This window comes from Magallana gigas, chromosome 3, assembly GCF_963853765.1.
Source record: "Magallana gigas chromosome 3, xbMagGiga1.1, whole genome shotgun sequence".
In the NCBI taxonomy this organism is placed as follows: domain Eukaryota; kingdom Metazoa; phylum Mollusca; class Bivalvia; order Ostreida; family Ostreidae; genus Magallana; species Magallana gigas.
Window position 1 is genome coordinate 53,710,161 of NC_088855.1, and position 12,972 is coordinate 53,723,132.

Sequence of the window (12,972 nt, forward strand, 5' to 3'; positions counted from 1 at the left end):
AATTAGAACATAACTCTGCCAAATTAATGCTAAAATAATCTTAAAACCACCTGTTTACAGTTATCTTAAAAATTAAAATGATCTTCTACACAACGGTTGTAATTGGGTCAAATGGTTGACTAATACCTCTAAAATACACAGAAATGCAGAGACTGATTTTATTTTCACTTAGCTAGCAGAATTACAAAACATTTCATATATAAAATGTATGAATACATCAAAAAAATTAATAGATTGGATAAGTTTTGAAAACTTTTAGAAGTTTTATTTTCTATTAACTTGCTTAAATTTTAATCCAATTTTAATTAAGGTTGAATCTGTGTATACATGTATCATCATTCCTGTAGGTCATGCTGTGTCAAATACTGACAGTCTCCCTAATTTCTCAAACTTCTCCCTACTTTTCTGTTAGGGAGAAATAATATTCTCCCAAAATTAGGTTTGTACAGGTCTGTGAAATGATTTTTATATTGTGAAAAATTTAAACAGTTTTCTTAAGAATTCGTCAAATTTCAAGTTGACAGAAACAAAAGAGTTGGTTTTGGTAATGACTATAATTAAGTGTTTTTTCTTCCTTGACATTATGTTAACTTTCAAATTTGGGTTAAATTTTTCTTTGTATAGACACCTATTTCCTCGTCAAAGAAGGATATTTACTGCAAGTGTAGTGTTTTGTGTATATTACTTAATATAATAGAATACTACTTCACACGTTTATTGGATTAACTTAAGTTTATCAAATATTATTGTTTTAATATACTTTTAGAGATTTTATAAACCAAATTTTGAAATATTAATTGATACTTTGAAGTATGTACATTATCATTTAAATGATATTTAAATATAGGTTTATTAACATATACATCAACATACAAATGATAATGAATCTATTCATGCACATCTAGTCATTGAATCATACATGTTTAAATTTAAGAACTAATTGTGAATTCGATATTTACATGAATTTTCATTAGTACAGTCAAGTATATAAAACAATTTGTTTTACAACTGGTCATATTTTTTTAGTTTTGTTGTTAATTAAAGAATTGATTGATTTTTTCATTTTCAGTTAATAATGTATTCTATATAAGCCCTGGCAGAAAAAAGATTATTTACCTACCTACCCACCCAACTTCAAAATTTAGGGTCGGGTTAGGGGAAACAAAGATATTGTTAATGATGGCCCAGTCATCTCATCAGTCAGTGTAGACAGTGTTACAGAATTTATTTTTTTAAGTTGATGTGAATGCATGTGTTCATTTAACATAGCTACTTTATTGTGAAGAGATTAATTATGTGTTTAAAATTCTTTTGAAACCTTGATTTTTGTTAATTATACATTTTTTCAGTCATGTTGCATGTCAGTGTAGATAATTACACATTGCAGGGACTGAAATAAATTCTAAATGTTCTTGAACTAATAAACAGTTTTAGCTGTATTCCCTGTAGGACAACTCATGTAACATAAATAAGTGCATCTGACATGCTTAACTGACTGTATCTTTCAATTCTATCAAACATTTTAGGGTGTCTTCTTTTGCAGCTCTCTCCAAGTTCAGCGAGGCTATCATTGAGTACTGTGCTAACATTGACAAGGCCCCAGACCCGTCCATCACCAAGGACCGGTTCTCTCAAGAGATAGGATCAGCATTCGATGTCCTCTTCTCTAGCTGGCTCCAGTCTAAAGAGGCCAAGGTACAAATAAAACAAAGCTTAAAATAAGGAAAACACATCAAGAGTAAGGAAGCTGAATACTTTTTACAAGTTAACCATCAGGCCTCAGGATCATGAAGCATATTTAGACTTAAATCAAAATTACAATCATTCATATACATGTACATAATTATAATATATCATAAAATTATGCTAAAATTTGTAACTATCACTGTGATATGGAGAATCATTTTAATAGTGTTTAATTCCTTCAAAGTTTTTAATTACAAGACAATAAGACAGTGTACAAATTTTTACTTAAACCTAAGAGTGCTTTATGATCTTGCATGGGACAGATCTTCATCTTATTAGCCATAAAGAAATGATCCTTTTTTTTTACCTTTAAAATTTACAAAGGAAATTAATATATAGTCTAAAAATGGCCTGAACCATGATCCACACTTATAAGAATAAGGGATGAACCTTTAACTGACCCCAGGTTATACGTGTACAATGAGGGGTACTGTCACATTATAATGAACCTTTAACTGACGTCAGTTTATACGTGTACAATGAGGAGTACTAGCTGTCACATTATTGGATGATACAACTTCCTTGTTTTCCAGTCTGTACCCTTCTCTTACTAGCTTTCTGATTGGTCAGTGAAATACTGAATCCTGTTGATTTGTTTTCCAGGCTCATATAATCCCATTTATGAGGGCAAATTATATTTCATTATTGATTTAAAATAGGAAATTATTTGACACTCAGGAACTTCAGTTCAAATTTAATGATTATTCTTCAAGAGACTCTGTAAAACAAAGGAAGCACTCATTATATGCATTACATATTGTATCACATATAATATTGGGTATTCCACTTATTATTCTGCATCAAATTTTGTTGCATAACATTTTTTACTTAGTGGTCATGAAAAGTAAAATCAATTTGATTTGAAAAATTATTGCATGAAATCCTTCATGGGAATGGTGTTCAGGTTTTTTTGGCAGTATTTCCTTTACTTTACTACAATCTCAGTGCAAACAGGGTATTGAATTTAAAGCTGAACACCGTTTGTGAATAGGCACCGTCACACAGGTACCTGGTATATAAACCCTTTGATTTCGTTACACCCGATTGCAGACCTGAAACTCGTGGCCGACAGTAGTATTCCTTTTGTGGTCTTTGGATTTTATGCATTTTATTCTTAATCTTTGTGCACAATCTGTTTGTAAATTATATTTTGACCAGTATATTTGATGTTTGTACATGTATTCTCCTGGCTTGAAAAAAAAGTGCGTAAAACTTGATAATTTTATCGCGGCCAAGTAAGATGTACGTCCACACAGGTGAGATCTCTACAGCAAAATACTCTAAACTGTTAAGAGGTCTGCGCCTTATATAGGGGTTGCAGGGATAACGGCGGTGAAAGAGAAATATGACGGACAGTGCCTATTTACAAGCGGTGTACAGCTTGAAGGACCCAACTGTCTGATCATTGTTGCAATTTAGAGAATTGGACACTTGTCTTCTAATCATTCATGTTATATGAATATACAGCCTGCAAATGAAATATGATGGACAGGAATGTCTGATCCTCCGTCTGTAGATATGATTTTGTCTAGAAGTTTTCTTTGAGACTACTGCATGTATACTGTTTATCACATAGGGATGTGCATTTGATATTTTTATGATGACTTAGCAGTCTTTTTTCATTCTACTGGTGGGTTCTAAAGATAATCAGCAGAGTCATCATTTGTTACGTAATCTCCTATGAAGTTTTAATCTGCAGAGAAACATATAAAAATTATGTGTGCAAAATGAGTAGGAGTGAACACTTCAGTTGTGACACTTACTCAACAGTTTGACCATAACTCTTACCCAATCATCTCATGTTTTACTAATATTTCCTTGTCAAATGATAAACTGTTTCCCTCTTACACTGGTGCATTGGTAGTTTGTCCCATCCCTAATGACAAACTATTTTTCACATGACAAACTTTTGCCCATCAGTTACATGACAAAGACCATGGAACTGTTCTAACATCGGTAAAAAATAACTGTTAGAGACTAAATTTTTCCTTTAACTTTCAAGAACCAGAAAAGCCAAATTGTTTGCGCAGGTATGAGGTTTGCTCAGAAGCAAAAAAAGAAAAAAAACCAAGTTTTGTCAACAAAAAATAAAGAATGGAGAGAATATGTATATGTAGCTTTTGACTTCCCTCAATGATAAAAAGATGAGAAATGAAAAGAATTCATGTTTTCCTTAAGAGGTAGGAAGATGTATCAGAATGACTGTGCAATAAGTCTGCAGTTGCTCCAGGGCAGCATACAAGTTTTTCGGCTGTCATGTTGATGACTAGAAACCTCTCAACATTTGTAATATTTATCTTTGATAACATTCTGATGTAATTTTTTTCAACTGATGTGTTTTTCCTGAGAAGTAAGGGTAAATGTCTTAATAATTTCCAAACGGTCCTCCTAACTTGATGTAGGAAGCAGCTCTTACGGTAATTGGCATCAGATGAAGTTATTCTGGAGCCATTGTTTAGTGATAAATCATGTTTTATATTTTTCCTCTAATTTCAGTTGCGCCTGACAATTGTGGAGGCCATGGGTCACATGACTCACCTGATGGCCAAAGACAAGTTGGAAGAGATTCTACCAAGAGTGTTGCAAGGAATTCTGGGATTGTACAAGAAACATCCTGAGCCATTCCACATTACACAGGTGATTATTTCTCTGTATACTGGGAAGGCGTACAGTGTATCCATGTAGATGTAAATAATATATATCTATTTTAACAGTTACTTGTTGAGTTGCCAGGCGCAAATCATATCAGATCAAACTCAGCACTTTGCGATTCATTTAACCATTAACCAACAAATGATGATGCTTTAGAAGTTATATTAAAGGGATTCTACTGGGAAATATTTATCAGTAGCCAGTACTTGCTTATGGTCTTTTTGATTTATTCATAAAGTTATGGTCAAAACATTAAAATGTTTATATGTTTCAGGGGTTGTGTAATGTCCTGGACGCTGTTTGTACAGAGGGGAATACAATCCTGGAGCCCCAGCTAGAACTGCTTCTCTCAGCTCTGTTTCCACAGGTAAGAATAAAACACCTGGCCAGGTGATCACAGGTAAAACACCAAGAATTAAATCAAATACAAAAACATTAAATAGTTGAATATTTATTTTTGTGTGTACTTCTCATACCAATGTCTTTATAAAATTTATATAAAGGATAAAAATGTCTAAGAATTGCTCAGTTTTTGTTATATCATTATAATTCTCCGTCAAATAAAGTTGCTAATTACAGTGGAACCTTAGTAATCTGGACACCATTGTTTCCAGTTAAATCATCTGGATAGGTTAAGCGACCAGATACCTTAAATGTATCATTTCTAGTAGTTTTTATAATGGATGTGAATATTGTGTTCTTTGCCTTCCATACCAAAAATCAATACATTAGAATAGTCTTTTCATTAAATTCATTTTGACATAAATAACTTTTTCACCATTAATGTATTTAATTTGCATATGCAATATGTTGTCAGAAGTCATTGCTAGTCTGTGTATATCACTTCACACTAAGAAATACCCAGAAATGCCTTGTTGCAAAACTTATAATGACCAAGTCTGATGCCATGCTGTTTAATTCTACATTAAATAAAGATGGAAAAACTGGGTTTTTCTATATGTATTAAAAAATGGTATTACTAATCACATTGTGTACAATTTGAGAAAAATGTGCATTGTATTATTTTTAAAATCATAATAACTTAAAAGTGTGGAAAATTACAATTTCCTTTGATATGTTCCTAAAGTAAGTGTACCTGTATTTTGAGCTGGCTCCATAAAATAACTAGATGATGCAATTTCATGAAGCTTTGCATGTACGTAAGAACTGGTGTTTATTACACTTGGTTTAAAAAACAGAGATTATTTCTACTGTAGTAATTTGATAAAAAAGTCGGCCTACATAAGAGACAAGATGTTTTTACAACAATTAACTCTCTTGATAAGCAGGAGAAAGCTATCAATATAGCGTTAATTGACGTTTCTTTTTACCATATATGAATAGATAAAGCAAAATTTAAAGTTAAGTAGTGTTTTGTGGTAAAAATGGACATTCCAGATTTGGAACGTGGAATTCTGGATGAATCACACAAAACAACATAAAAAAGCAATTCCAAAATAAAATCTATTTAAAGTAAACTGATTTTTCTGGGTATCTGGTGTCCTGATATCTGATGCCCATTGAACTTGGACCAATTGATTGATTCTGCCATTAACAATCATCTGAAATGAACAAACATTTCAGATGATTGAAGGAACATTAGACCATTCATGAAGTAAGAAGATGTAGTTGACCATGCTTCTTTTCCAGGTGTTTAATCCGCCCGACTACAACAACCCATTCAGCATCAAGAACCACAACGAAGTGCTCCGCTGCTTTGCAATACTTGGTACGGATATTTAGCATTACTTGTGTTGGTTATAAATAATATCATAAATAATTTCGTGCAATCCGGTTTGCATCTGAAAGGCTTCAAAGCAGGATATTATTGAAAACAATGTGATGAAAAGAATCAAAGAATCATTTTCTATGTAGCTTGTAAGAAGTTTTGAACAAATGATTTTTTGAGTTATGCCCTTATCAAATTATGTTGTGTATTTGATGCAATGTGTATTTGATGCAATGTGTATTTGATGCATACCCTGCCATGCATTATGTGTAGCTTTATCAAGTGATGGGGGAGCATGGGGAATGTGAGCTTGCTCACTTTTCCTTTATTTCAACTGTAAAAGATCGTGGAAAGAGAATACACTGTACTATAAAATAGAAAGCTGTTATCATTGCCAAAAGGCAAGCTAAAGAAAAGTGAATATTTTTACATTGGCTAAAATAGAAAACAATTCTTAATTGTGGTTTACTGTTTGTAGCTCGTCCATTTTCTGGGAAGTTGACTGGAATACTGCTACAGAAGTTGGAGCAAGGAAATGAAAAAGTCCGAATCGGAATCCTGACCATCTTCAAACACCTTATCAATGCAGCAAGTATGTGCTGCCTTACATGAATTATAGCAAATGATTTTTTTCTTGGGTGTAAATTTGGTGATTTTATTTAATTGATTTTATGTCTCACACAAGGAATTAATTTCACTGTATGTTACTATATAGCTTTAATTCAGTTAATTAATTAACTATACTCTCAGCATATAATTCATGAAAAATAATTAAATTATATAATTAATAAATAAAAATAAGGTGCCAAAAAAGGAAGAAAGAAAAGAAATTGTCTCTATATATATGGAACTACAATTGACAGTTCAGTTTGATTGGCTATTTCCTTGCGTAAGACCTTTAAGTGTGTCAATGATTTCCAGCATTATGATTTTTGCAATTTTGAGTTGATGGTTTGACATTGATCTTAAAAGAAGAGTTCTGCTATGAAGCACCTGCTATTTAATAGTATGTAATTGAGTTTTTATCAATTAAAAATTGAGGTTGGATACCGTTATTCAAAAATTGAATTGTAAGTTAAGCACAAAAGTAAAGCTGTTTCTTACATACATAAGAAACCTGTAATATAGCAAATCAAAGAATGTTGTATTTATGTTCAAAAATTTGTAGTGTTGTGTTTGTCTAGTAAATGTTATGTAAAAGATGAAAATTGTAGAATCAAATTTTTGCATGAGGGTACTGTGAAAGTAAATTATTTGAGTGAGGGAAATGCATGTACAGTCAAACTTTGTTAACTTGAACTAGATAAGACTGTTTAAAAACTTCGAAATATCCGAGTATTCAAGATATTAAGGGTAAAAAAGATTTTTAAAAAGTGGTCGGTAGTTACAAACCACTTCAACATATCCATTGTATTCAGTGTTTGAGATATCGAAGTTCAATTGTATTTGCAAAGTGGAGGTACACTATAGGTACTTGTAAAGAGTACTTTTGGAGGTACAGGTGTATACAGATACTTGTGGAGGTATATATACTTGTAAAGGTGCAAGTACATAAAGTACTTGTGGAAAATACAAGTACTTATATAGGTACAGGTACTTTTGAAAGTACAGGTACATTTCCATTTTACAGGTGAAGCAATGGAGGACAAGCAGGAAGTAGTGGTCTCTGGACTCAAGATGATGCTGGGTGAACAAAACAACAAGGTGAGTGACCATCACTAATTAAATTGATTACATCACTGATTACATTGAATACATAACTGATTACATTGATTACATAACTGATATCATGGATTATATTGATTATTTCTCAGATTACATGGATTACATCACTGATTACATTAGTCAAATTGTAACTTAAGGTACAAATGTCTTAATTCATGGTGAGGTACATTAAAACATGCATTTAGAGAAGTGTTAAGCTTCTTGAAAAATTTAAGACAAGGAGGAGTGAAACTGATTTGATGTAATCCTGAAGTGCATGTTAAAAAAGAACTTAACGCCAAATTAAAAAAATTATTGCTAAAAATTTATAAGTTAAAAAAACCACCAGGAAACGTACCTACAAGAATTGAAATTGTTTGATAAATAGTTATGTAATTTGGTTTGCTGAGATTCATTTCATGAATCTGATAAGATTTATGACTTAGTCATAAGGTCTTTTGTAAAACGCACCTCTGAAAACATGATACGGGTGTTTGTTGAGGCTGCTGTGGTTTCATTAAATTTCGAAAAAAGTCAATTATTCTGGAATTTCTTAAATAGACTGTTTTGTGAATAATATGTAAATTCATGGACAAAGGTTTTACCAGTACAGTTTGATGTCATTTTTCTTACTTTAATGAACATCTTATTTTGTTGGGCAAAAACTAAATCAACAAAATTGTTTTCAACAAAAATTGATAAAATCACAGAATGTTGACTGTATTCATTTTTATTTATATGATTGAATTACACCATTAAGTCATTCATAGTTGCTGGTATTTTGTATTCATACAAAAAAATTAGCACTCTTATGTTCTTTTGCTTAAATATCTTTGAATGTATGAATGATCCTGGATTTTTTCTCTGTTAATTTGTCCCACTGACTCCTTGTCTGCAACTTTAGCCTTGGTCAAATATTCTAAACTAATTAAGGTTGGTAGAAGGTTTAAAATTTTGCGACCACTGCGCAGGGTATTGCGCATTACTGTTGTAAAATGCAAATGCAAGGTAAAATGTTCAAATACACAGGTTATCGTGTTACGTTTTTATTTTTAAAAAATACTTATCACGAAAATTATTTTTAGTGTACTGAATTGTTAATAGGACCAAACGATGAGGGTGGATAGCATAAAAACTATCCGCTTAATTTCATTTGAATTCGGCAAAAAGTTAACTTATACATGTACATTATCCTTCCACTGCTGAAAATTATGAGAAAATTGTATGTCTGTTATTTTTCAACATATGAAATTGAAAATAAAAAACCCCTTTTTTCCTATTTAATCTTCTGTAAAATGTCAGGGATGATCCAGACATATGACATAAATTTGAGCGCAGCAAACAAATAAACTATCCGATCAATTTACTCTTTATTTTGCACATAGTTTACTCAGACGTTGACCTTTCACTGTAAAAAAATAAATAAAAGGAAATTGTATGTTTGAAACATTCTCCCGAGACTCCTTAAGAGAAAGTCTTCATGTTGGATCTTAGGTCAAGGTTGAGGTTAGGACAATTGTCTTTTATTGAGGTCAGACGTCTATTGTGTTTCCTTTGAGACATTGTGTTTCTCAAACACCTTTTATTTTATTTTGTTTTACAGCTGAAGAAGATTTTTGCCCAGGTGATTATCGCCATGGCTCACCATGGTTACCTGGAGTTGGAGGGGGGTCATCAGATGATCGAGTTCATCGTCAAGCAGTGTTCCCTGCCCAACGACCCACCCGTGAGTTCACATTTTACCTCACCTGACCCTGGAGTTCTCACTTCAAATAATTTACGAATCTTTTTCTCTAGACAAAACCTTTTTTTAAAAGCATTTTTATGATTTTACAAATCTTAATTTTAAATAGCTGCAGGTCTGTAGCACCTGGTCTGAAAAAATTCAGATGGACGAACTGGGAGCAGCAGTTTACTACCTTTCAAAAAGTTGCACTTTAGAAGGCACACAAAATTGTGATAGTTTTTAACTTATTAACCTTATTTTCACAAAAATTCTGTTGAAAAAATTAGAGCTATTCGGAAATAAGATTAATTAGTCCAAAACTAGTGCAAGTTTTTGTGTGCTGTAAATTGCAACTTTTTAATATAACTGTAGCATCAAGGTTGTCCTTACCTTTTAGACTGGGAGATATAGATCTGCAGCTAAATTTCAAATATCTTATTTAAAAATCGGTACTTCATCAACTGTTTTTCATTAGTCATACATTCTTTTAATTAAAACTTCTTTAATAGGATGTTATGAAAAATTTCAGCTGTCGCCAAATTTATAGCAGTACAATAAAAGTTTAGATTTGAATTAGGGTTATTATTGTTATTAATAGAAAACTTGAATTTACGAAGCAGGGCAAGCGTTCGACTGACCCAGAGTATGTGAGTAACCAGGCACTGCGACTGATGTGTGATAATGTTCTACAGCTGCTTGCTACAACAGTAGAAGACATGGAACCAGTAAGTAGATCAATGGTGGCAAAATGAACACAGCTAACCCTTGAGTCTTCTAAAAGCCCTTCAATTAAAAAAATCTTGAAGGAAACTAATTCATTATGTGCTGGATAGTGTTTTGTTGGTGGGCATGGATCATTAGATTGAACTGAAGGCTTCGTGTCTCGCTTGATGAGATAATCTATTCTTGTCAATTTGACCGTACAGTCATGTTAATGAATTTATAAACAAATATATACCCTGTCATTTTAATTGGAAATAACTAAACATATTTTGTTGACAAAGTTCTCCATGACTGCCTGCTGTGGTTAAGTTTGAGTTAGCCATAGTTAAATTAGCTAGGCCACAGTCAAAACATGAATCCTCCTTGATTGAAATAAAATTGATCCGTCTTCAATGAATTAAGTACCAGTACATTTAGTTACCTATAAACAGTGGGATTTACACCTGTTCTAAAGGGTACTAAAAAATGCAAGGGGGTGACCAGACTAAAGGGTACTAATTTAACAAGGGAGTGACCAGATGTTAATGATACATAGTACAGTGATCAGAATTGACTGCACTGGTTAATAAAAATCATGACTTTTAAATATGTCAGCTCATAAGTATATAAACTGGTAATTTTCAATTGACCAGGTTACCGAGAACTGATAGCCAAGGTGAAGTAATTTTCAACATCAATTTATCAATTCGGAATCTGTATTTCTTGTCTTATGTGCATTTTCTATTTTTTTACAATGTGTAGACCTGTATATTCTCCTGGCTTGGAATAGGTGCACAAAATTTGTAAGTTCATTCCTACTGAGTTACACGGTGATGTTAGATTTACGTCACACCATAAGACCTGTACTACGAAATACCTTTATCTGTTAAGAGTTTGCAGCTTACACAGGGGTTGTAGTGATAGTACCGAAGAAAGAGAATGCCTTTTACGAGTCGGGTTCAACTTTAACCAAGGTGGCTAACCATGATTGAATTTTGTATACGCATGGTTAAATAAGCTTCATTTTTAGCTCACGTGAGCTTTTCTGATCGCTTTTTGTCTGGCGTCAGTCTCTCTGTCTCTCTGGCTGTAAACTTTTTACATTTTCAACTTCTTCTCAAGAACTACTTGGCCAATTTCAACAAATCTTGGCACAAAGCATCATTGGGTGAGGGGATTCAAATTTTTAAAATAAAGGGCCTTTCAAGGGGAGATTAATTAAGAATTATTAATAACTTGTTGGTATTTTATCAATGAAAAAAATGACAATAACAAACCGTGAACCATCTCAAAAATCCATTAAACGAAATACAAATTCAAAACAGAGCAACACGGACCTCCAAATAGATAGCGGTGGGATCAGGTGCCTAGGAGGAGTGAGCATCCTCTGCTGACCGGTTGCACCCGCCGTGTGCTCTTTGTCACAATTGGGCAGGTCATAATCAAAGTAAATGTCAAAATCAGGAAAATGTCATAAAGGGGAAAAAACAAAGCCTTGATGAGTTAGTTTGTTTGTGATGGTCAAAATACAAACATTGAGCCAACATGGAACTCTTTTACATAAGAGGTAGGATCAGGTGCCTAGGATCTTCTTCTCATTAACCAATTGGCCAGAAAAGCTGAAACTTGTGTGGAAGCATTTTTAGGTAGGGTAGATTCAAGTTTGTTTAGACCATGATTCTTGGGGGTAGGATGGGGCTACAATGAGGGGTCAAACTTTTACATTAGAGTGAATCTTTAATATCATCTTCTCAGAAACTATTTGGCCAGAAAAGCTGAAACTAGTGTGGAATCATCCTTTGTTAGGGTAGATTCAAGTTTGTTCAAACAATGATCCCCAGTGGTTGGGTGGGGCTCCATTGGAGGGGGTGTCAAATTTCTACATAGAAATATATTAAGTAAAACTTTAAAGCTGCTTGGTCCGATTTTTTTGTAATTACAGTATCAAAATTTTTTTCATACAAATCATTTATCTTAGAAAGTTATAGACTTTCTTCTATTTACACCAGCAGAATCAGTCTCCTTTCAAAGTTAGAAATATTGAAAGTAAATAAAAATAATTTCTCTTTGAGCAAACGAAAAAACAAACCAAAATGCATCACGGGAATGTTTAGAAAAGGAAACCGTTTGGTTTTGTCCCCTGAATGATTGGGGTTATTCATCCCGCATGCTATGCATCGATTGTAAAGAAAGCAGACTTTAGAAATATTAGCGAACAAAACGTACACCTGTTTATTTGTAATTTGTCTGATCATTTCGACCTTTATTTAAAGCGATTTCAAATTCGTAATACAACCATACCCGTCTCGTCGTCAGGGGTGAAATTTAACATGAGGCGAAATAATGCGGTACCTTTTAATGTTGTTTGTTTTGTTAGCAAATTTTGTACGTATTTTTCTTCATTGAAATTTGGCATAATTGACGAGTAAAACTACTGCAATGTCTATTATTATACATATACTAAGCATAGCCATTGTTTAAAAACGTGCATAATATTTGATATAAAATCTGACCAAGCAGCTTTAAAAAAGTTTCTCTGAAACCAATTGGCCAGAAAAGCTGAAACATGTGGAAGCATCCTCAGGTAGTGTAGATCTATTCAAGTTTGTTCAAATCATGATCCTTAGGGGTAGGATGGGGTAATAAAGTGGGGCAAATTTTTAAACAGGAATGTATAGAGAAAATTTTTTAAAAATCTTTTTTCTCCAAAACT

General features: G+C 32.8%; 1 protein-coding gene across 4 annotated transcripts in view; it reads left to right on the forward strand.

Moving 5' to 3' along the window:
* The window catches only part of LOC105337461 (maestro heat-like repeat-containing protein family member 1), a 76,056-nt gene that overhangs the window by 20,033 nt on the left and 43,051 nt on the right, over window positions 1-12,972 (forward strand). For 2 of the 4 annotated variants that reach the window (XM_066080354.1, XM_034480369.2), the window contains exons 6-13: window positions 1,544-1,695; window positions 4,243-4,383; window positions 4,673-4,765; window positions 6,049-6,127; window positions 6,606-6,719; window positions 7,758-7,831; window positions 9,435-9,557; window positions 10,175-10,282. In XM_066080354.1, coding sequence (XP_065936426.1) covers window positions 1,544-1,695; window positions 4,243-4,383; window positions 4,673-4,765; window positions 6,049-6,127; window positions 6,606-6,719; window positions 7,758-7,831; window positions 9,435-9,557; window positions 10,175-10,282 — 884 coding nt within the window. The remainder of the gene's footprint in view (window positions 1-1,543; window positions 1,696-4,242; window positions 4,384-4,672; window positions 4,766-6,048; window positions 6,128-6,605; window positions 6,720-7,757; window positions 7,832-9,434; window positions 9,558-10,174; window positions 10,283-12,972) is intronic. The other 2 variants (XM_034480370.2, XM_066080355.1) reach the window with 1 other exon arrangement.